Genomic DNA, 22,357 nt, shown 5'->3' with positions numbered 1-22,357 from the left:
AGAAATCCAGTCTTGATAATAGCAGTTATCCACTGATGTATCGTATTTTGTGGACTATAAGACGCACCAGACCATAAGATGCACCCCAAATTTTGGAGCGAAACATAGGAAAAGATTTTTTAAAATGAAATGGTTGTGCAACTTGTAGTTTGATTTTATGGTAGCTTACCAGGGGGAGCTGGGCTGAGTGGTTAATCTAGCGGTTCCAGCCTGTGGGCCCTGGGCTTTCATAAAATGTTGGCGGTGAGTGGAGCCCCGGCACTTCCAATTGATTTCCCTGTGTTGGGCTTTGGGAAAATGGCCGCTGAAGGAACGCATACACAGATTGAGATCTTGGGAGCTGAGATCTCAATCTACACATGCACCATTTCCAGCAGCCATGTTCCTGAAGCTCACAGCAGAGAAATCAATGGGAAGTGTGGAAATTCCACTCGCAGTCAACATTTTATGAAAGCCCCTGGCCCACAGTTTTGCACCGACACCCCCTCCTCTCAGCCCCGGACTCGTAGCATTGTCTTACTTCTGTCGCTGCCGACCTTCTGCAACAGCGACCCTGCCTCCTGTGACCCCGCTCCACCCCAACTGGTAAGCTTCATTTGTATTATAAGAAACACCCCCATTTTACTACCAAATTTTTTGGGGAAAAAGTGCATCTTATAATCCGAAAGAAAGGTAAATCTTTAAAATTAGGTTGCAAATGAAAAGCAGAATATTTGCTCATTATTTGTGATATACAATACTTTGCAAAAGTTTTAGGAAGGTGTTGAAAAACTTCTGCATAATAGGAATGCTTTTAAAAATAGAAATGCTAATAGTTTACCAAAATACAAAATAAGTGAACAAAAGAGAAATCTAAATCAAATCAATATTTCTAGGTATACTTGCGCACAATTTGTGAATGAACACAGAAAGAAAGTTCAATTCCAATTAATGACCAAATAATAAATGGCTCTCCTAACTATAATATGTAAATCCTACATCAGTAGTAAAGATATTTAATCTTTATTAGATAATTAATTATATCAATATTTATAAAAACAAGAGAACTTCAGACAGAAGCAGGGGCCACACAAAAGAATAATCCCTTTTATGTTAAATAATTATCTCCCAAGGTGAGTAAAAATGGGAGTATGCTATGCTTTTCCCAATTCAAATTCTCAAATTCTCAAACATAATCTCACGAGGTATGCTAGAAAGCACAAACCAATGTGAGAGAGGTTAGTACTAGCTTATTTAATATAAAGGGGATATTAATCCTACTATAATCTCTAACACATTGGTGTGTACCACATATTTCTTAAATTGCCAGTATCTGTCTTGTTTAACAGAATAATCACGCATCCATGTGATACATAAACATTATAAAATGGTGGACTCAGTCCTACTGCCATACATAGCCAGATAACAGAATGCAAATATGAGAAAAATGAGTGTCTATAGGAAATGTTTCACCCTGAAAAGTAACACAGATTCTTGAAACACATAATAATATGGTTAAATACATAGAGATGTAACCCATCAATGAAGTTGTTGGAGAACTAACTACAAGTCTTCTGTGGATGTAGGCTTGTACATACCCTGTCTTTCATGTAATCTTGGAAAGATTGGTGATGTTGCTAAGACCAGGAATCCTTGTTCTTCTTTGCTTTAAACACAGTTATTAATGACATTGACTGTATGTTTGGGATCATGCTCCTGCTGCAGAAAACATTTGTAGCCAATCAGGTACCTCACCTCCTCACGGATGGTATTTCTTCGTAGATAAGTATCTGCCATTATTTCTCAGCATTGAGGACACCATTAATCCTAACCCAAATTGTAAACTTAATTTCCTGAATTGCATCCCCAAACTTGAAAGGAACCTCCATCATGCTTCACAGTTGCCTGCAAACTCTCATTAGTGTACCACACTCCAGAATATCAGTAAAAAATTGTCTTCTTGCCTTCCATGTTCAAGGTATGGTTTTGGGCCAAATTTCTTCTACGAATACCACTTTTGACTAGATATCCCCAAAAAGTAGATGTAGCTGGATGCAATTAGTTGCAGTCAGTTCTGCGCTACAGGCACTGCTAGATATGTTCCAATTTCCAATGGCAGCAACTATGATGTGTTTTTCACTTGCTGCACTAAGAATACTCAATGTTGCCTGTTGTGAATTCTGTGGCAGAGCTCCCTCCTGTGGTCACAAGTGGTACTTCGGCTGATTCTCTCTATGAGCTTCCGTTGGTGGAGCAGAGTGGTACTGCGGCTTCTGAGTTTCCTTCCTCAGGTGATGTGGTGAAGTCGTTAGGTGCTGCTCTATTTAACTCCACCTAGTGCTTTGATCCTGGCCTCCAGTCAATGTTCTAGTATTGGACCTGTTTCCTCCTGGATCGTTCCTGTGGCCTGCTGCTCTGCATAGCTAAGTTCCGCTTTTGTTATTTTGTTTGCTGTTTTTTCTGTCCAGCTTGCTTATTTGTTTTTTCTTGCTTGCTGGAAGCTCTGGGACGCAGAGGGTGTACCTCCGTGCCGTTAGTTCGGTACGGAGGGTCTTTTTGACCCCCTTTGTGTGGTTGTTTGTAGGGTTTTGTGTTGACCGCAAAGTTATCTTTCCTATCCTCGCTCTGTTCAGAAAGTCGGGCCTCACTTTGCTAAATCTATTTCATCTCTACGTTTGTCTTTTCATCTTAACTCACAGTCATTATATGTGGGGGCTGCCTTTTCCTTTGGGGTATTTCTCTGAGGCAAGGTAGGCTTATTTTCTATCTTCAGGCTAGCTAGTTTCTCAGGCTGTGCCCAGTTGCATAGGGAGCGTTAGGCGCAATCCACGGCTGCCTCTAGTGTGGTTGGAGAGGATTAGGGATTGCGGTCAGCAGAGTTCCCACGTCTCAGAGCTCGTTCTATGTTTTTGGGTTATTGTCAGGTCACTGTATGTGCTCTGACTTCTATGTCCATTGTGGTACTGAATTACCTCATCATAACAGTACTGGAGGCCAAGAGTACTAATGATTCTCAATAGAGGGAAAAAAGAAGTTCTGAGACCATTATTTTTTTCTCTGCACTGTGTTTTGCCTTTTTTTGCCCCTAGACATTTGGGTGGTTCAGGACACAGGTGTAGCGATGGACATTAAAGGTCTGTCTTCATGTGTGGATCAGCTCACGGCAAGAGTACAAAATATTCAAGACTTTGTGGTTCAGAATTCTATGTTAGAACCAAGAATTCCTATTCCTGATTTGTTTTTTGGAGATAGAACTAAATTTCTGAGTTTCAAAAATAATTGTAAACTATTTCTGGCTTTGAAACCTCGCTCCTCTGGTGACCCAGTTCAACAAGTTAGGATCATTATTTCTTTTTTACGTGGCGACCCTCAGGACTGGGCATTTTCTCTTGCGCCAGGAGATCCTGCATTAAGTAATATCGATGCGTTTTTCCTGGCGCTCGGATTGCTGTACGATGAACCTAATTCAGTGGATCAGGCAGAGAAAAATTTGCTGGCTCTGTGTCAGGCTCAGGATGAGATAGAGGTATATTGTCAGAAATTTAGAAAGTGGTCCGTACTCACTCAATGGAATGAAGGTGCGCTCGCAGCTATTTTCAGAAAGGGTCTCTCTGAAGCCCTTAAGGATGTCATGGTGGGATTTCCTATGCCTGCTGGTCTGAATGAGTCTATGTCTTTGGCCATTCAGATCGGTCGACGCTTGCGTGAGCGTAAATCTGTGCACCATTTGGCGGTATTATCTGAGCATAAACCTGAGCCTATGCAGTGCGATAGGACTTTGACCAGAGTTGAACGGCAAGAACATAGACATCAGAATGGGCTGTGTTTCTACTGTGGTGATTCCACTCATGCTATCTCTGATTGTCCTAAGCGCACTAAGCGGTTCGCTAGGTCTGCCACCATTGGTACGGTACAGTCAAAATTTCTTTTGTCCGTTACCTTGATCTGCTCTTTGTCATCTTATTCTGTCATGGCATTTGTGGATTCAGGCGCTGCCCTGAATTTGATGGACTTGGAGTATAATAGGCGTTGTGGGTTTTTCTTGGAGCCCTTGCAGTGTCCTATTCCATTGAGAGGAATTGATGCTACGCCTTTGGCCAAGAATAAGCCTCAGTACTGGACCCAGCTGACCATGTGCATGGCTCCTGCACATCAGGAGGTTATTCGCTTTCTGGTGTTGCATAATCTGCATGATGTGGTCGTGTTGGGGTTGCCATGGCTACAAGTCCATAATCCAGTATTAAATTGGAAATCCATGTCTGTGTCCAGCTGGGGTTGTCATGGGGTACATGGTGATGTCCCATTTCTGTCTATTTCGTCATCCACCCCTTCTGAGGTTCCAGAGTTCTTGTCTGATTACCGGGATGTATTTGATGAGCCCAAGTCCGATACCCTACCTCCGCATAGGGATTGTGATTTTGCTATCAATTTGATTCCTGGTAGTAAATTCCCAAAAGGTCGACTGTTTAATTTATCTGTGCCTGAGCACGCCGCTATGCGGAGTTATGTGAAGGAGTCCTTGGAAAAGGGGCATATTCGCCCGTCATCGTCGCCATTAGGAGCAGGGTTTTTTTTTGTGGCCAAGAGGGATGGTTCGCTGAGACCTTGTATAGATTACCGCCTTCTAAATAAGATCACGGTTAAATTTCAGTACCCCTTGCCGTTGTTATCTGATTTGTTTGCTCAGATTAAGGGGGCTAGTTGGTTCACCAAGATAGATCTTCCTGGTGCGTATAATCTTGTGCGTATTAAGCGAGGCTATGAATGGAAAACTGCATTTAATACGCCCGAGAGCCATATTGAGTATCTAGTAATGTCATTCGGACTTGCCAATGCTCCATCAGTGTTTCAGTACTTTATGCATGACATCTTCCGAGAGTACCTGGATAAATTCCTGATTGTATACTTGGATGATATTTTGATCTTCTCGGATGATTGGGAGTCTCATGTGAAGCAGGTCAGAACGGTGTTTCAGGTCCTGCGTGCTAATTCTTTGTTTGTGAAGGGATCAAAGTGTCTCTTTGGTGTTCAGAAGGTTTCATTTTTGGGGTTCATTTTTTCCCCTTCTACTATCGAGATGGACTCTGTTAAGGTCCAAGCCATCCATGATTGGACTCAGCCGACATCTCTGAAAAGTCTGCAAAAGTTCCTGGGCTTTGCTAATTTTTATCGTCGCTTCATCTGCAATTTTTCTAGTATTGCTAAACCATTCACCGATTTGACCAAGAAGGGTGCTGATGTGGTCAATTGGTCTTCTGCTGCTGTGGAAGCTTTTCAAGAGTTGAAGCGTCGTTTTTCTTCTGCCCCTGTGTTTTGTCAACCAGATGTTTCGCTTCCATTTCAGGTCGAGGTTGATGCTTCTGAGATTGGAGCAGGGGCTGTTTTGTCGCAGAGAAGTTCTGATTGCTCGGTGATGAAACCATGCGCCTTCTTTTCCAGGAAGTTTTCGCCTGCTGAGCGAAATTATGATGTTGGCAATCGAGAGTTGCTGGCCATGAAGTGGGCATTCGAGGAGTGGCGTCATTGGCTTGAAGGAGCTAAGCATCGCGTGGTGGTCTTGACTGATCATAAGAAGTTGACTTATCTCGAGTCTGCCAAGCGGTTGAATCCTAGACAGGCTCGTTGGTCGCTGTTTTTTGCCCGTTTTGACTTTGTGATTTCGTACCTTCCGGGCTCTAAAAATGTGAAGGCGGATGCCCTGTCTAGGAGTTTTGTGCCCGACTCTCCGGGTTTATCTGAGCCGGCGGGTATTCTCAAAGAGGGAGTAATTGTGTCTGCCATCTCCCCTGATTTGCGGCGGGTGCTGCAAAAATTTCAGGCTAATAAACCTGATCGTTGCCCAGCGGAGAAACTGTTTGTCCCTTATAGGTGGACGAATAAAGTTATCTCTGAGGTTCATTGTTCGGTGTTGGCTGGTCATCCTGGAATCTTTGGTACCAGAGAGTTAGTGGCTAGATCCGTTTGGTGGCCATCTCTGTCGCGGGATGTGCGTTCTTTTGTGCAGTCCTGTGGGATTTGTGCTCGGGTTAAGCCCTGCTGTTCTCGTGCCAGTGGGTTGCTTTTGCCCTTGCCGGTCCCGAAGAGGCCTTGGACACATATCTCTATGGATTTTATTTCAGATCTTCCCGTTTCTCAAAAAATGTCAGTCATTTGGGTGGTTTGTGATCGCTTCTCTAAGATGGTCCATTTGGTACCCTTGTCTAAATTACCTTCCTCCTCTGATTTGGTGCCATTGTTCTTCCAGCATGTGGTTCATTTACATGGCATTCCAGAGAATATCGTTTCTGACAGAGGTTCCCAGTTTGTTTCGAGGTTTTGGTGAGCCTTTTGTGCTAGGATGGGCATTGACTTGTCTTTTTCCTCGGCTTTCCATCCTCAGACTAATGGCCAGACCGAACGAACCAATCAGACCTTGGAAACATATCTGAGATGCTTTGTTTCTGCTGATCAGGATGACTGGGTGTCCTTTTTGCCTTTGGCTGAGTTCGCCCTTAATAATCGGGCCAGCTCGGCTACCTTGGTTTCGCCGTTTTTCTGCAACTCTGGGTTCCATCCTCGTTTCTCTTCAGGGCAGGTTGAGTCTTCGGACTGTCCTGGTGTGGATACTGTGGTGGACAGGTTGCAGCAGATTTGGACTCATGTAGTGGACAATTTGACCTTGTCCCAGGAGAAGGCTCAACGTTTCGCTAATCGCAGACGCTGTGTGGGTCCCCGACTTCGTGTTGGGGATTTGGTTTGGTTGTCATCTCGTCATATTCCTATGAAGGTTTCCTCTCCTAAGTTTAAACCTCGTTTCATTGGTCTGTATAGGATTTCTGAGGTACTTAATCCTGTGTCTTTTCGTCTGACCCTTCCAGATTCTTTTTCCATTCATAACGTATTCCATAGGTCATTGTTGCGGAGATACGTGGCACCTATGGTTCCATCTGTTGATCCTCCTGCCCCGGTTTTGGTGGAGGGGGAGTTGGAGTATATTGTGGAGAAGATTTTGGATTCTCGTGCTTCAAGACGGAAACTCCAGTATCTGGTTAAGTGGAAGGGTTATGCTCAGGAAGATAATTCCTGGGTCTTTGCCTCTGATGTTCATGCTCCCGATCTTGTTCGTGCCTTTCATATGGCTCATCCTGGTCGTCCTGGGGGCTCTGGTGAGGGTTCGGTGACCCCTCCTCAAGGGAGGGGTACTGTTGTGAATTCTGTGGCAGAGCTCCCTCCTGTGGTCACAAGTGGTATTTCGGCTGATTCTCTCTATGAGCTTCCGTTGGTGGAGGAGAGTGGTACTGCGGCTTCTGAGTTTCCTTCCTCAGGTGATGTGGTGAAGTCGTTAGGTGCTGCTCTATTTAACTCTACCTAGTGCTTTGATCCTGGCCTCCAGTCAATGTTCTAGTATTGGACCTGTTTCCTCCTGGATCGTTCCTGTGGCCTGCTGCTCTGCATAGCTAAGTTCCGCTTTTGTTATTTTGTTTGCTGTTTTTTCTGTCCAGCTTGCTTATTTGTTTTTTCTTGCTTGCTGGAAACTCTGGGATGCAGAGGGTGTACCTCCGTGCCGTTAGTTCGGTACGGAGGGTCTTTTTGCCCCCTTTGCGTGGTTGTTTGTAGGGTTTTGTGTTGACCGCAAAGTTATCTTTCCTATCCTCGCTCTGTTCAGAATGTCGGGCCTCACTTTGCTAAATCTATTTCATCTCTACGTTTGTCTTTTCATCTTAACTCACAGTCATTATATGTGGGGGCTGCCTTTTCCTTTGGGGTATTTCTCTGAGGCAAGGTTGGCTTATTTTTTATCTTCAGGCTAGCTAGTTTCTCAGGCTGTGCCCAGTTGCATAGGGAGCGTTAGGCGCAATCCACGGCTGCCTCTAGTGTGGTTGGAGAGGATTAGGGATTGCGGTCAGCAGAGTTCCCACGTCTCGGAGCTCGTTCTATGTTTTTGGGTTATTGTCAGGTCACTGTATGTGCTCTGACTTCTATGTCCATTGTGGTACTGAATTACCTCATCATAACAGTTGCCCATTTCTTTATGTTCCCAATGCTGAAAAATATGGACAGATACATCATGTAATATTGTCAGGGGGGTGTCTGATTTACTCCATTTTATTCTGCAGCATGAAAATGACCCAAAAAATGTATTAAAGGGCTTTAGGAACTTCAGCATAAAGAAGAACAAGGAGCTCTGAAAGTGATATGACCCACACAGAGCCCTAATCTCTACATCATCAAGTCTGTTTCGGACTATATTGTTAAATACATGTCCCAGATATTCTCGGCTCTGCTTCCTACACCTCAGTCCTCTGCCCTCTGTTTTGCTCCACGTCAGGTTTTGCAGGCTGCCTGGAGTGGCTTAGTGACATCAACACCTTAATCCTGTTTAAAGCCTACTAAAACACACATCTGTGTCTTAGAATTAGATTCCAGAGTCCTATGTTTGGTGTGCTCTACCATCTGCAGTTATTATGCTTTAAGTTCCGTTCATCCCTGCTAGATTCAACTTGATCTGTCCTACTGCTTCTGCGATTGATGTCTATCTAAGCCCTTATAGTTCTACAAGCTGCAACAACACCCAGAGTCCGAGTGCCCATCCGGACTAGAGGCTTAGTGGATCCACCTCATCAGATGAGCCTTATTACATATAGAGAGAGAGACAGAAATATTTGTGCAAACCTGCATCCAAAAAAGATCTGTGGTTTATTCTCTGAGCTGTTTTGAACAATCTCCTTGTTGAGTTCCTTCAAAAACCCTGGGTAAGGCCAGCGACTCGCACTCCTTCTAAGTGCCGCTCTATTCACCATGCGTTTCTCTCTTCTCCACACACTATCCTACCATCACCCCGAGCTGCCTTGTGCAAGATTTCCAGCTGTGAGTCTTCACCCAGCTATAGATATCTGGTTCACTGGCCTATCACCTCATAACAGGTGATATATCAGGCAGGTCCATCCTCCACTCCTTGCCTGAACTTAGATTCCCAGTAGCTTATATTTAGTTCTTGTTTGTTCTGTCTCTCCTGCTATTGATCAGGCTTGTTTACTGCTTATCCTGATCTCTCTGCTCTTGACTTCTGCTACTACATTGAACATGTACTGCCTGTCCTAACCTCAGGTTTTCTGACTGTGTCTTTGCCTTCATCCACCTGTACCTCGTACCCATCTCTCTGACCCTCCGGTCGACTGCTGCTGACCCAGGGACTGCCCTGGAATGGTAACTGGTGACTAATGGTGGACAAACCTATCTTCACCATCAGAGGATCTAGTGAATACCCAGTAGTTATTCAGTCATGACTCTCCACGGCAAGCCAAACCCGTGGCACAGTGGGTCCATACCCACCAGTGTTGCACTGTGTGCAAGTGTATTTACGATTGATGCTCTAAAGCTGTTGTGAAGGCAACAAATATTAAGTTAATATAGATTTCTCTTTTGTTAATTAATATTTCATTTGTCATGGCTCCACTCCATGGTTCGATCTGGTGACCTCTGGCTTGTGGTCGGTTTCCCTCTTTGTGTTGTCTCTGTTCAACTGCTGATAATACTCTTGTATTGCCTTTGCTGTGTTTCTTCTATGCAGTTGTTTTCACTTCCTTGTTTGTTTTTTCCTATTACATATTGAGAGGAAATATTTATACTCACCATGAAATTGCAGTCTTTGCTGGCTACATTCCAAGTTTGATGGTGTTTGGAGATCCAATTCCTCAACTAGTGATTATCTTACCTGAGTAATCTTTGTTGCTTTTCCTATAGTTTGCTTAAGTGTCTTCATACCCAGTACCCTTCCCTTTCTTTTTCTTTTACAGTCTGGAAGGTTTTCCACATATTCCATTTGTTGTTTGGTTCTCATTTTTTTGTTCCATCTTTTGTGTGTGGCTGTGTGAACACATCCTTAGCCCCACGTGTCACCCTCTGCTTGTCTGCACTACTTTCAGTTTTTTGGAGTACACACTGTGTATAGTTTAGGGTCAGCCAACGTTCTGTGCCATTCCGTAACCTTAGGGTGCCAATCTCCGTGGTCAGGTAGGGACAAATCAGAGACAGGTTAGGAATTGCCTAGCGTGAAGAGGTACTGGTGGTTTGCAGATTCATCATCTTCCCTGGTTTGTACATAACCCATGTGAGTGTACTTATAGTATATAGTCATAACAACATTTTATTAATTGACTTTTAAAGAATTATTTTATTTTTCCCACACCTGCCTAAAACTTTTACAATGTACTATATTTTCTATTTAAATCTTTTCCGTTTGTCTCAGGTAAAAAAAAAAATCTAGGAATTATCATATACATTTCTTCTAAACTACATTTACATTTTTTATTTGCCTGTGTTCTCACATGTCATAAGAGAAGTATTTGGCAATGTATTGTGTTTATGTCACAGAAGAAAAAATCTGATCAACTAAATACTGTACGTAATACACTTGAAGCATTGCAGAAAGGAAAATTCTCTGGCTACCTGGATACACAGAATACTGGAAGGGTTATTCTGATGTTCGTTTATCGTTAAATTTGCCAAGTTCTTGCAAAAACGAACAACTTTACAATTTTACCAAGTTGTTAAATATCCTGTCTGTTCTGAACAAAGGGGGGATTTTTATTTGATTCTTTACTGTTTGTTGTCTGTAGAACTGACACTACTGTAGTCTAGCAGTGGTGAATGTACAAGTGTAGTCTTTACAAGCTCTTTCCATTAGAAACTGGTTGGATTGCTATAATGCACGCTTTTCAGGAAGATTCAGCTCCAAAAACTTCCTGAAAAAGCTTAAAAGTAAGAATGAACATATGCATTTTCATATAACAATGACTTGCTGTTCATGTGTTTGGTCTTTTCAACATCTTTTACCTACATTCGGTTTCCAAAGGCGCCAAGTGATTAAAAGAAGCGAGCAGTCCATTCTTCTGGTGTCTTGTGCTCAGAAGGCATCTTTATGAGTGTTTCACTATAGTTTTTGCCACAAAAGCAGTTAATGGTTTCTTATTGGAGTTTAACAAATAAATATAAAATACCAGTTAAGAAGACCCCCCAAAATAATGGTAAAATGCTCAAAATAAAAACAACCGATGTGCAAATGGCACTCAGGAAGTGACCAAAAAAAATGATAAAAATGATGGTTGTGGAAAAACAATGATGGCTTTTTCTGAATCGTCTTCCTCTTGGACATTTTGACAGGTTTGCCCAACTTAAAAAGATATGGCTGCACAGCCAAAGCTGCCACTGCTTGTAGCATCGGAGAGAACACAGTTAGGACCAGGGCTCAATGATGTCTCTTGTATGAACCGTCAATCAATCAGAAAAATTACACAAACTTAAATAACATCTACATCTATACATAGTATATCTGAAATCATGTGGAAATGTTTGTTTTATATTTATTCAAATAGCTTATAAAGATATTTTTACTTAGCACTAATTAACTTATTGTCACACACAGATACCAGGGATTCCACCACTTACTACAACTGTTCTCGGTGGAATAATTCCAAAGGTAAAAAGAAACTTATAATATACAATATATAATATTATACTATATATTATAATACATTATGCTTAAGGGGTCAGAGCTAGAAAGTGAACCCTATAGGTAGGATTCTAAATATTTGTCTGGGGTTTAAGGCATTGGGAACATTGTAATGTTTCCTTATGGGTATCTAATTAGTCATTGCATTTAGTTATACTTACAGTAATACAAGTTACATAAATTAAAAGGAAATTAGGTCTTCAGGCTTCTTTGTTGATTTATTGCTTTTGTAGGTCTAGGAAACATTTGTCTAATAGCACATGATGTGCATTTGTACATCTTTGTCTATCTAATATAGGTGTCTTCTATGTATAGAGAAGAAAGGCCATTATTATTGAGGATTACTGTTCCTGGTCCTCCAGTTGTTAAACTGCAAGATAAAAATGCTGTTGTGACATTACTTGTTAAAACAGAAATCCTGGTCTGCAATGGAGATTCCACAAAAACCTCAGTGTGTGTCCTCGGAGTTGTAAGTAACACTTAGCTTTGCATCTTGTTGTAAAATTGAATTCTTTGACTAGGTTCTCAGGTGGCTAAGAAGTATTTATTGCAGTTTTTACTTGCGCACTGGTGAAAAAAAAGAACAATCATGTACTCCACCTGTACTTTTCACCGGTGGGACGTACAGGTGAAGAATAAGGCCTTGTTCATATGCTGAATTTTTTTCCATGAATTTTCAAAGGTAAAAAAACACGGCACTTTACAGTACCAGTATTTTCTGAAATCTCATATACATACTGCTTCTTTTTTTCTTACGGATCTGTACCATCAGTGAATTTGCAGATTCATGTGAATGGAAAAAAAGATAGTAAAATCCCATAAAATAGCAAGTAAAAACACAAGTATTTTATGGAGCGTTTTTCAAGACAAAATGCTGCTTTTTTTTGCAGAAAAATCTGATGCAAATACTCAACATGTGCACATAGCCTTTGGCCCCCTTCACATGTCCGTGTTTCTGGTACACGGGGTATCTGTTTTTTTCACGGATGCATACCACACGTACCCATTATAACCTTTTGGGCTTCTCAAAAGTCTGTTTTTACCAGCAGCACAAATGACAAGGGCCAATATAAGTCTATGGGTCTGTGTAAAATACGTACAGCATCTGTGTGCATCCTTGTTCCATCACTGTACTGTATGTGTTTAAAGTTTTAGCGACACTGGAAAAACACTGATGGCACAATAATGACACCGTTACTGTTTTTTCTGTTGCCGGTTTTATATGGACATGTGAAGGAGGCCTTAGTCTTATAAGATGTTTAGGAGTTTTGCTTGCATCAAAATAATGACAAGTTGCAAATTGTTTTGAAGAACTGCGTAGTACACTACCACCATGCAAACACCCTACGAAAACCCAGTCTCTGCATGCCAATAGATTGTATGAGAATATATCTTTAAACAAAAGATCTGCTATAAGACACACATACTTTACTCTGCTTTGTGCCATAAATGTTTGATTGGTGGGATTGCGGGAAACTTAAATGATTCTGAGAAATTATGTTGTAAGATCTCAGTGTAGAGACTGTGAAAAACATGCATTCAAGTGACACAGTGGCTACATAATACAATGTGATGCCCATGGAAGATCTCAAGGGAATGATGAGATGAATGTGTTCAAATGGAATTCGATTCTACTCGAATACTACAATATTCACATGCTTCAAAATGTGGAGGTTTTTTGTAACTCTTTGGCACACAGGTTCACAAAGGTTGCTGCTGGCTGCCATTTTACTGAGCAATAAAAAGCCATCAATAGGTAAAAAAATAAAATACTTATACTCACATCACCGCTCACCTCTATGGCCCCCTTGCTCCTCACTATCATTCGTTTGGTCCATGTCACATCTTCTTATAACCACTGCTCACACTGAATCCCTGAGCCTCTTCTCACTGGGCCAGGACTTCTGACTGTGAGGCCCGGAATGTTTCTGCCCATACAAGGTCATAGTGCGCATCGTGATGTCATGACCATACATGCGCTTAATGACCATACAGTACAGACCAAAAGTTTGAACACACCTTCTCATTCAAAGATTTTTCTGTATTTTCATGACTATGAAAATTGTACATTCACACTGAAGGCATCAAAACTATGAATTAACACATGTGGAATTATATACTTAACAAAAAAGTGTGAAACAACTGAAAATATGTCTTATATTCTAGGTTCTTCAAAGTAGCCACCTTTTGCTTTGATTACTGCTTTGCACACTTTTGCCATTTTCTTGATGAGCTTCAAGAGGTAGTCACCGGGAATGGTCTTCCAACAGTCTTGAAGGAGTTTCCAGAGATGCTTAGCACTTGTTGGCCCTTTTGCCTTCACTCTGCGGTCCTGCTCACCCAAACCATCTCGATTGGATTCAGGTCTGGTGACTGTGGAGGCCAGGTCATCTGGCGTAGCACCCCATCACTCTCCTTCTTCGTCAAATAGCCCTTACACAGCCTGGAGGTGTGTTTGAGGTCATTGTCCTGTTGAAAAATAAATGATGGTCTAACTAAACGCAAACCGGATGGAATAGCATGCCGCTGCAAGATGCTGTGGTATCCATGCTGGTTCAGAATGCCTTCAATTTTGAATAAATCCCCAACAGTGTCACAAGCAAAGCACCCCCACACCATCACACCTCCTCCATGCTTCAAGCTGGGAACCAGGCATATAGAGTCCATCCGTTCAACTTTTCTGCATCGAACAAAGACACGGTCGTTGGAACCAAAGATCTCAAATTTGGACTCATCAGACCAAAGCACAGATTTCCACTGGTCTAATGTCCATTCCTTGTGTTCTTTAGCCCAAACAAGTCTCTTCTGCTTGTTGTCTGTCCTTAGCAGTGGTTTCCTAGCAGCTATTTTACCATGAAGGCCTGCTGCACAAAGTCTCCTCTTAACAGTTGTTGTAGAGATGTGTCTGCTGGTAGAACTCTGTGTGGCATTGACCTGGTCTCTAATCTGAGCTGCTGTTAACCTGCGATTTCTGAGGCTGGTGAATCGGATAAACTTATCCTCAGAAGCAGAGGTGACTCTTGGTCTTCCTTTCCTGGGGCGGTCCTCATGTGAGCCAGTTTCTATGAAGCGCTTGATGGTTTTGGCAACTGCATCTGGGGACACTTTCAAAGTTTGCCCAATTTTTCAGACTGACTGACCTTAATTTCTTAAAGTAATGATGGCCACTCGTTTTTCTTTACTTAGCTGCTTTTGTCTTGCCATAATACAAATTCTAACAGTCTATTCAGTAGGACTATCAGCTGTGTATCCACCAGACTTCTGCACAACACAGCTGATGGTCCCAACCCCATTTATAAGGCAAGAAATCCCACTTATTAAACCTGACAGGGCACATCTGTGAAGTGAAAACCATTTCCGGTGACTACCTCTTGAAGCTCATCAAGAGAATGCCAAGAGTGTGCAAAGCAGTCATCAAAGCAAAAGGTGGCTACTTTGAAGATCCTAGAATATAAGATATCTTCAGTTGTTTCACACTTTTTTGTTAAATATATAATTCCACATGTGTTAATTTATAGTTTTAATGCCTTCATAGTCATGAAAATACAGAAAAATCTTTGAATGAGAAGGTGTGTCCAAACTTTTGGTTCTGTACTGTACATGCGCTTACTCAATCATCCTGGGCTTCATCAGAGCCAGAATTATTGGCCCAGTGTAAAGAGGCCCATTAATTCAATATGGTGATAAGAAGATGTGACAAGGATTGGACGGATGATAGTGAGCAAAGGAGGGGACGAAGAGGTGAGCTGTAAGATGAGTATAAACTTTTATTTCCTTTTCACATCGTACATTTATTATGTTCTGAGGACATTCAATTTGCAATGAATAACTTCTTTGCTGATCAAATTTCCTGGGAAAATCTGCTTGAACAGGCGAATTTCAATTTTGCCTGAGACATTCATTTCTAGCTGATACATAACCTTCTTTGATGTGGTTGCTCTGCCATTACTAGTGTAGACAAGTCAGTTAGTTTTCTTTTTTAGTTAGTAGATTTTGAAACAAGAATAATATTGAAAAATCATGAAGACAAGCAAGGAATTTCATCATGCTGCTTCTGTGTAAGCTCTTTTCCTAACTCACCAACTCAAGATATCTCATTCTAGGATGCACATTTAGGAGCCCAGTTTTCTGTAGCAGGAGATAAACTGAAGATTTCCTTGTCACTGGACAGGTAACTCATAAACACCATAGATTAGAATTATTTATCAAGGCTATCTAATTCTTTTCAAACTTGTCAAAGTGATTTAAAAATCTGTCTAATTTAAAGACTGTCTAGTCTAGGTTTACATTACCTATTAATTGGCTCTAATTGTGCTGAAATGTGTGGCACAATTTTGGTGCATTTTGTTGCTGCATTGTGTGACATTTTATGCTGTGCCCCTTTTCTGGCAAACCATGCCCCTTTTCAACAAGGCTATGTCCTCTAACTGGACAAGTCTAAAACACATCATAAATATGTTACAAATCATGAAAAATGGTTTTGGGTGAAATTATTGCAGAATTATGACACATGCAGCCTGATAAATATACCAAAACTTGTGCAGGACTAATATAAAAAAGATATTGCGTGGTGGTGTAATAGTATGCAGGTACTGAGAATGTCACCATGGAACAGACAGACCAACAGTTGAGGGGTTTAATAACAGGAATCAGGTTCTCCTCGTAGGGAGGAAGCAATGGAAAATAACTAGCAATAAAAGAGTGCAAAAATATGGGAGTCAAACAGTGTATCAGAAGTAAGCAAGATATCTTGAGAAAAGAACACTTATCAGTCTGATGAGGACTTGCTTGAAGGGTCGTCTTCTCCAACGTAGGCGTCGAGAAACAGCGGCACTTGTCGTTCCTCTGTTGTCCGTGGGCTGAGTAGTCTCTAGGAGCCCGCTGCCTGGGGTTTAGGGAGTTAATGTGATATGCACAGGCTCTGGGTCTTTAGCTCTTAACAGCACAGCCTATCCCAGGAAAACGATGGTCAGTCTATTATTAAGTCTCTCACCAGGAATCAGGGGCTCTGCACTGATACCGTGGGTACCAGGGGTCACAGTCTCTGTACTGATACCGCGGGTGCCAGGGGGTCGCAGTCTCTACAAGGTCCAATGTCTCTACATGGGTCTCAAAGCGCCCTTTTCCGGTCACAGCAGAGTCCGCTTTCATGTACTCACAAGATGCAGTCTTTCTGGGCAATCTCCCTGGATTTGTCCTCTGACCGGGAGCTCTCTCTCTCTCCCGGAGCGCAGCTGCACCCTGCTCTGACCGCTGCTCACGCTGCTCTGTTCCTTGTGCGCGTGCCTTTCCCGCTCTCTGCCCGGTTTCCTTCCTGTCCCAGTCTCTAAGTCTGCCCCCTAGGGAACCTGTAGCACAGCTCAATGGTTCCAGGCACAGAGTCGAGAAGGTAACCGCTCCCGGACTCTTATTGTGCTTCACCTCCTTACAGAGGCAACTTGGAATCAGGCAGATAGCGTTAGAAATGTGTCCGGCCGCTGTACTAAAAGCATGACATCTGGGAGAAAGTTAACTTTATTCCTCCTTAGATCCTGTGACTTTCAACCATACAGGCATGCCTAAAGTCATGCTCACAGCAAAGTGAGCGGTGACAATATGAACGCCTCGGCACTTTGACCAACAGCCGTCTCTACATTGATGCATTGTAGAGTGAGCTGTCAATCCAAGAGCTGTTGCTTTCTGTGCTGTGATTGGTGAGTGTCTAGCATGCCTGTATGACAGAATGCCAGCAGGTCCTGGGAGAAATAAAGTTACTTTTCTCCCGGCAGTCGTGATGTTAATACTGCATCCGGGCACCTTTATAAAGCTATTAACCAGCAGATTAACCCAATATCTGCAGGTTAATAGTATTACCCAACATGAAAGGTCCCCTTTAATAGAATGAACAAGTTATATTTATATTAAAAATTTTACTCATGATTCCTGATTTTATAAGATTTAATGAAGATTTTTATCTCAATACTGTAGGATAAGCTTTATGCTGGTACTATAAAGGAAATAAAGTTGATTTCCCTTTTCTACCCATATTTCAGAATTTAATCTTAGTTGACTTACTTGTGAGACATTAATTGACAAAAGATGACCTTATTCTGATAAAATGACTGTCCTTGGATTGATACTATGAACCGATCCAAGCAAATTCAGAAAGGACTTTCAACAGTGAGCATAATGTTGGGTGTCATCTATGAGCATTGGATTTTATGCCCCAACATTTGCAAGCTACACGCGCCTTTCAGATGATATTGTTTGCATTCATCTCTAACTGTCGTCACCTTCAACAAATCTTTTCCTAGTTTGTCCTGATGGGAATGAATCCTGGCAATACATTCAAATGCTATCAGATCCTATAGAGACCTTTACAAATGTCAGGTATATTGGTATATAGACATGGCAAGTCAATGTAATCGTAAAGGAAGAGCACAATATTTACTGCAGTAAGATCTATCCAATATCTCTCATAATCACTAGGTGTCAGTACAAGACAATCAGCAAAGATAATTAGATATCTGGTGCAATATTATGAATGGTGCAAGTTTAGTGCTGAACCAATATCTAGAATTTTATTAGTCACTAGTAATGAAGAACAGTATATTACATTATCACCTTCCACAGCAAGTTTATCGATCCTTTTCTACACCTTTGATAAGGATAACTGTACAAGCAAGCATCTGGTTTCACAGTTGAGTTGAATGAAAATATTTATTTAGAGTAAATGTTATAATTTTTTTTAACAAAAAAGGATACTTAAATGGACCCAGTCACATCTCAAAATGTGATTTACTTGCAGATATGTGGTTTATCTGCTGGTTAATAGCATTTTAAAGATGCCCCGCTGCACTAAAAGCCTATCAACTAGGAGGAAATGTTGCTTATTCCTCCTGGCAGCCTCTGACTTTTAGTCACGCCTCGTCATTGACTGAAAGCTGGCTTAGCACTGTGTCAGTACAGAGTCGGCTGTCAGTGCCGGGGCATGATTACAGCCGCCACGCACTATACAGCTTTGGCAAAAATTAAGAGACCACTGCAAAATATTTAGTTTGTCTGATTTTTCTCTTTATAGGTATATTTTTCAGTAAAATGTAAATTGTTCTTTTATTCTATAAACTTCTGACAATATGTCTCCGAATTTCCAAGCAATAATGAATTGTATTTTTTTTCTGAAAAGGAGAAATGGTCAAAATAAAAAAACCCAGTGCTTTCAAACCTCAAATAATGCAAAGAAAACATAATAATTTAGAAACAACAATACTAATGTTTTAACTCAGGAAGAGTTCAGAAATCAATATTTTGTGGAATAACCATGATTTTTAATCACAGCTTTCATGCGTCTTGGCATGCTTTCCACCAGTCTTTCGCACTGCTGCTGGCGTAACAATTTAAGCAGTTCTTCTTTGTTTGATGGTTTGTGACTGTCCATCATCCTCTTGATTACATTCCAGAGGTTTTCAATGGGGTGTAGGTCTGGAGATTGAGCTGCCCATGACAGGGTTTTGATGTGGTGGTTTATATATTATTGCCAGAGTTGTATATAGAGAGGTGTCTTAAGCCATCCTGGGCACACCTCTATGACTAAAAGCCGGAGGCTGCCAGGAGGAATAAACTTAATTTCCTCCCAGTAGCCGGGATTTAATTGCAGCAGCACCACAGCATTGGAGCGCTATTAACCTCATATCTGCAGGTTAATAGCATTTTGGGACTTAACAGGTTCCCTTTAAAGATGAGATATAAAATAATATATATACTGAGACCTCTATAAATATGAGGTGGGTATTACCTATTGCACATGGATGCAGTATTTTGTTTTAAGATGACGTTTTACCAAATGTTTTGTGTTGAACTGTACACAAAATGTATTAATAGCTACAAAGTTGATTTTAATTTCTCTTATACAATGTAGAGATACTGTATTAGTAAACAAACTATTCGCCACCTAATGGGTTAACTTTTGTTAAATCCAAGTGGGTATTATCAGAGTTTACACTGGGTACATGTTTTTCTTCTCCCTGTATGATGGTGACCAATCATAACAGCCAAAAACAAGTGGAGAAAGAACACCTCCCCACCCAATAGCATAGAACATGTTTCTCAGTGTGTGAGATTTAATGATCTCCTTGTCTAACCTTCTGCATGATTAGAAAGTGTAGAAAGTAGAGTATAGATGACTAACACGTTTAAGATAAGGTCAATGTCGGGGAAGGGGCAGCACAGCCGAATTTAGCTCTCTTGCTTTGCAAACACTTCTATCAGCTCTACTCCTCTTATAGCACTATCAGCCCTATTGTACTGTCCCTAACCCCACACTTGGACTTACGGTAGCTAAAAGTTAACACAATAGGTGCCAATAATAATATAATAATAATTTTTATTTATATAGCCCCAACATATTCCGCAGCACTTTACAATTAAGCGGGGACATGTACAGACAATAATTTCAGTACAAGTTAAGACAATTTAAACAGTGACATTAGGGGTGAGGTCCCTGCTCCCAAGCTTAAAATCTACAAGGAAATGGGGGGACACAATTGGTGAAAAGTGCTTGTTATTTCAGGTCTGGCAATTATAATAAATAGGGATTTTCATACAAAGCTGCATGATCCGGTCATCAGCCCTTGTGTTTAAGTACAATAGTCAAGTATCAAGTGCAGTTATCATGTGCATGGAGGGTGTGGAGACAGATGAATAGTAGGGTGCAGATTCAGAATAATATTTGGAAGGAGGGAACAGGGCAAAGTTAGTTTACTGAGTAGTTGATGTGGTAGGCTTGTTTGAAGAGATGGGTTTTTAAAGCGCACTTGAATGACTTTGATTGCTTATATCTTGGCAACACAGAGGAAAAAATTAAAACATTAAAATGCAAAATAATTTTATTCTGCTATGCAGCCTCTATTACATCATGTGTTTGGTTCAACATGAAAAATCTGGTGAACGAGCCTTCTATGCATGTCTAGACCAAAGACTGTTGTACCACATTCAGAATTAATAGTGATGAGCGAATGCATTTGTCACTATTCGTTACTCACACAAATAGTATGCTATTCAGGCTATTCATTATTTGGCCAGTAATTAGCTATTCGCCTCAGTATATTCAAGTGACCCACCCAGCATGTTTAGCGCTTTATTTGCAGCCAGTTAACATGCTGGGCTTGCTTGCCAATCACAGTAATGCCGTAGCCATTACTGTGATTGGCTGGTCTTACATCATCATATTGGATATTTAAGCCCTGTAAGCTCTATCTTGGGCAGATTGCATACGGAAACAGTGTACTGAGAGCTTATTGTCAGCATAGGGAGAATTAAAGCAGCATATAGGGAGAGTTTCTGAGTCCAAAAAGCTCTTTTAAGAGCTACTTAGAGTGAAGATTAGGTCTCTGTTAGTTTTAGATAGCGTAGAGAGATTTTATAGGAGGGAGAGGAAAAGGTAGGCAGAGGGTTAGCATTGCAAGTACATGCTGCAGATCTCTACTAGGTGGCATTATGTATAGTGTGGGAACAGATTCTGGAGTAGGGAGAGAGAGGCAGGGTTTGATATCCAGTACCAGCATATATTAAACAGCTCTTTTGAGAGCTAAATGATATGCTGAAATAGCGTACAGTGGGGCAAAAAAGTATTTAGTCAGTCAGCAATAGTGCAAGTTCCACCACTTAAAAAGATGAGAGGCGTCTGTAATTTACATCATAGGTAGACCTCAACTATGGGAGACAAACGGAGAAAAAAAAATCCAGAAAATCACATTGTCTGTTTTTTTAACATTTTATTTGCATATTATGGTGGAAAATAAGTATTTGGTCAGAAACAAAATTTCATCTCAATACTTTGTAATATATCCTTTGTTGGCAATGACAGAGGTCAAACGTTTTCTGTAAGTCTTCACAAGGTTGCCACACACTGTTGTTGGTATGTTGGCCCATTCCTCCATGCAGATCTCCTCTAGAGCAGTGATGTTTTTGGCTTTTCGCTTGGCAACACGGACTTTCAACTCCCTCCAAAGGTTTTCTATAGGGATGAGATCTGGAGACTGGCTATGCCACTTCAGGACCTTGAAATGCTTCTTACGAAGCCACTCCTTCGTTGCCCTGGCGGTGTGCTTTGGATCATTGTCATGTTGAAAGACCCAGCCACGTTTCATCTTCAATGCCCTTGCTGATGGAAGGAGGTTTGCACTCAAAATCTCACGATACATGGCACCATTCATTCTTTCATGTACACGGATCAGTTGTCCTGGCCCCTTTGCAGAGAAACAGCCCCAAAGCATGATGTTTCCACCACCATGCTTTACAGTAGGTATGGTGTTTGATGGATGCAACTCAGTATTCTTTTTCCTCCAAACACGACAAGTTGTGTTTCTACCAAACAGTTCCAGTTCGGTTTCATCAGACCATAGGACATTCTCACAAAACTCCTCTGGATCATCCAAATGCTCTCTAGAAAACTTCAGACGGGCCCGGACATGTACTGGCTTAAGCAGTGGGACACGTCTGGCACTGCAGGATCTGAGTCCATGGTGGCGTAGTGTGTTACTTATGGTAGGCCTTGTTACATTGGTCCCAGCTCTCTGCAGTTCATTCACTAGGTCCCCCCGCGTGGTTCTGGGATTTTTGCTCATCGTTCTTGTGATCATTCTGACCCCACGGGGTGGGATTTTGCGTGGAGCCCCAGATCGAGGGAGATTATCAGTGGTCTTGTATGTCTTCCATTTTCTAATTATTGCTCCCACTGTTGATTTCTTCACTCCAAGCTGGTTGGCTATTGCAGATTCAGTCTTCCCAGCCTGGTGCAGGGCTACAATTTTGTTTCTGGTGTCCTTTGACAGCTCTTTGGTCTTCACCATAGTGGAGTTTGGAGTCAGACTGTTTGAGGGTGTGCACAGGTGTCTTTTTATACTGATA

General features: G+C 41.5%; 1 protein-coding gene across 2 annotated transcripts in view; it reads left to right on the top strand.

Moving 5' to 3' along the window:
* The window catches only part of LOC138665089 (BPI fold-containing family B member 4-like), a 171,776-nt gene that overhangs the window by 125,158 nt on the left and 24,261 nt on the right, over positions 1-22,357 (top strand). For both annotated transcript variants that reach the window (XM_069752262.1, XM_069752263.1), the window contains exons 10-12: positions 11,384-11,437; positions 11,769-11,939; positions 15,574-15,641. In XM_069752262.1, coding sequence (XP_069608363.1) covers positions 11,384-11,437; positions 11,769-11,939; positions 15,574-15,641 — 293 coding nt within the window. The remainder of the gene's footprint in view (positions 1-11,383; positions 11,438-11,768; positions 11,940-15,573; positions 15,642-22,357) is intronic.

This window comes from Ranitomeya imitator, chromosome 2 (assembly GCF_032444005.1).
Source record: "Ranitomeya imitator isolate aRanImi1 chromosome 2, aRanImi1.pri, whole genome shotgun sequence".
Lineage (NCBI taxonomy): Eukaryota > Metazoa > Chordata > Amphibia > Anura > Dendrobatidae > Ranitomeya > Ranitomeya imitator.
The sequence above is the reverse complement of the archived record's forward strand: the minus strand, read 5'-3'. Positions and strand labels throughout refer to the sequence as shown.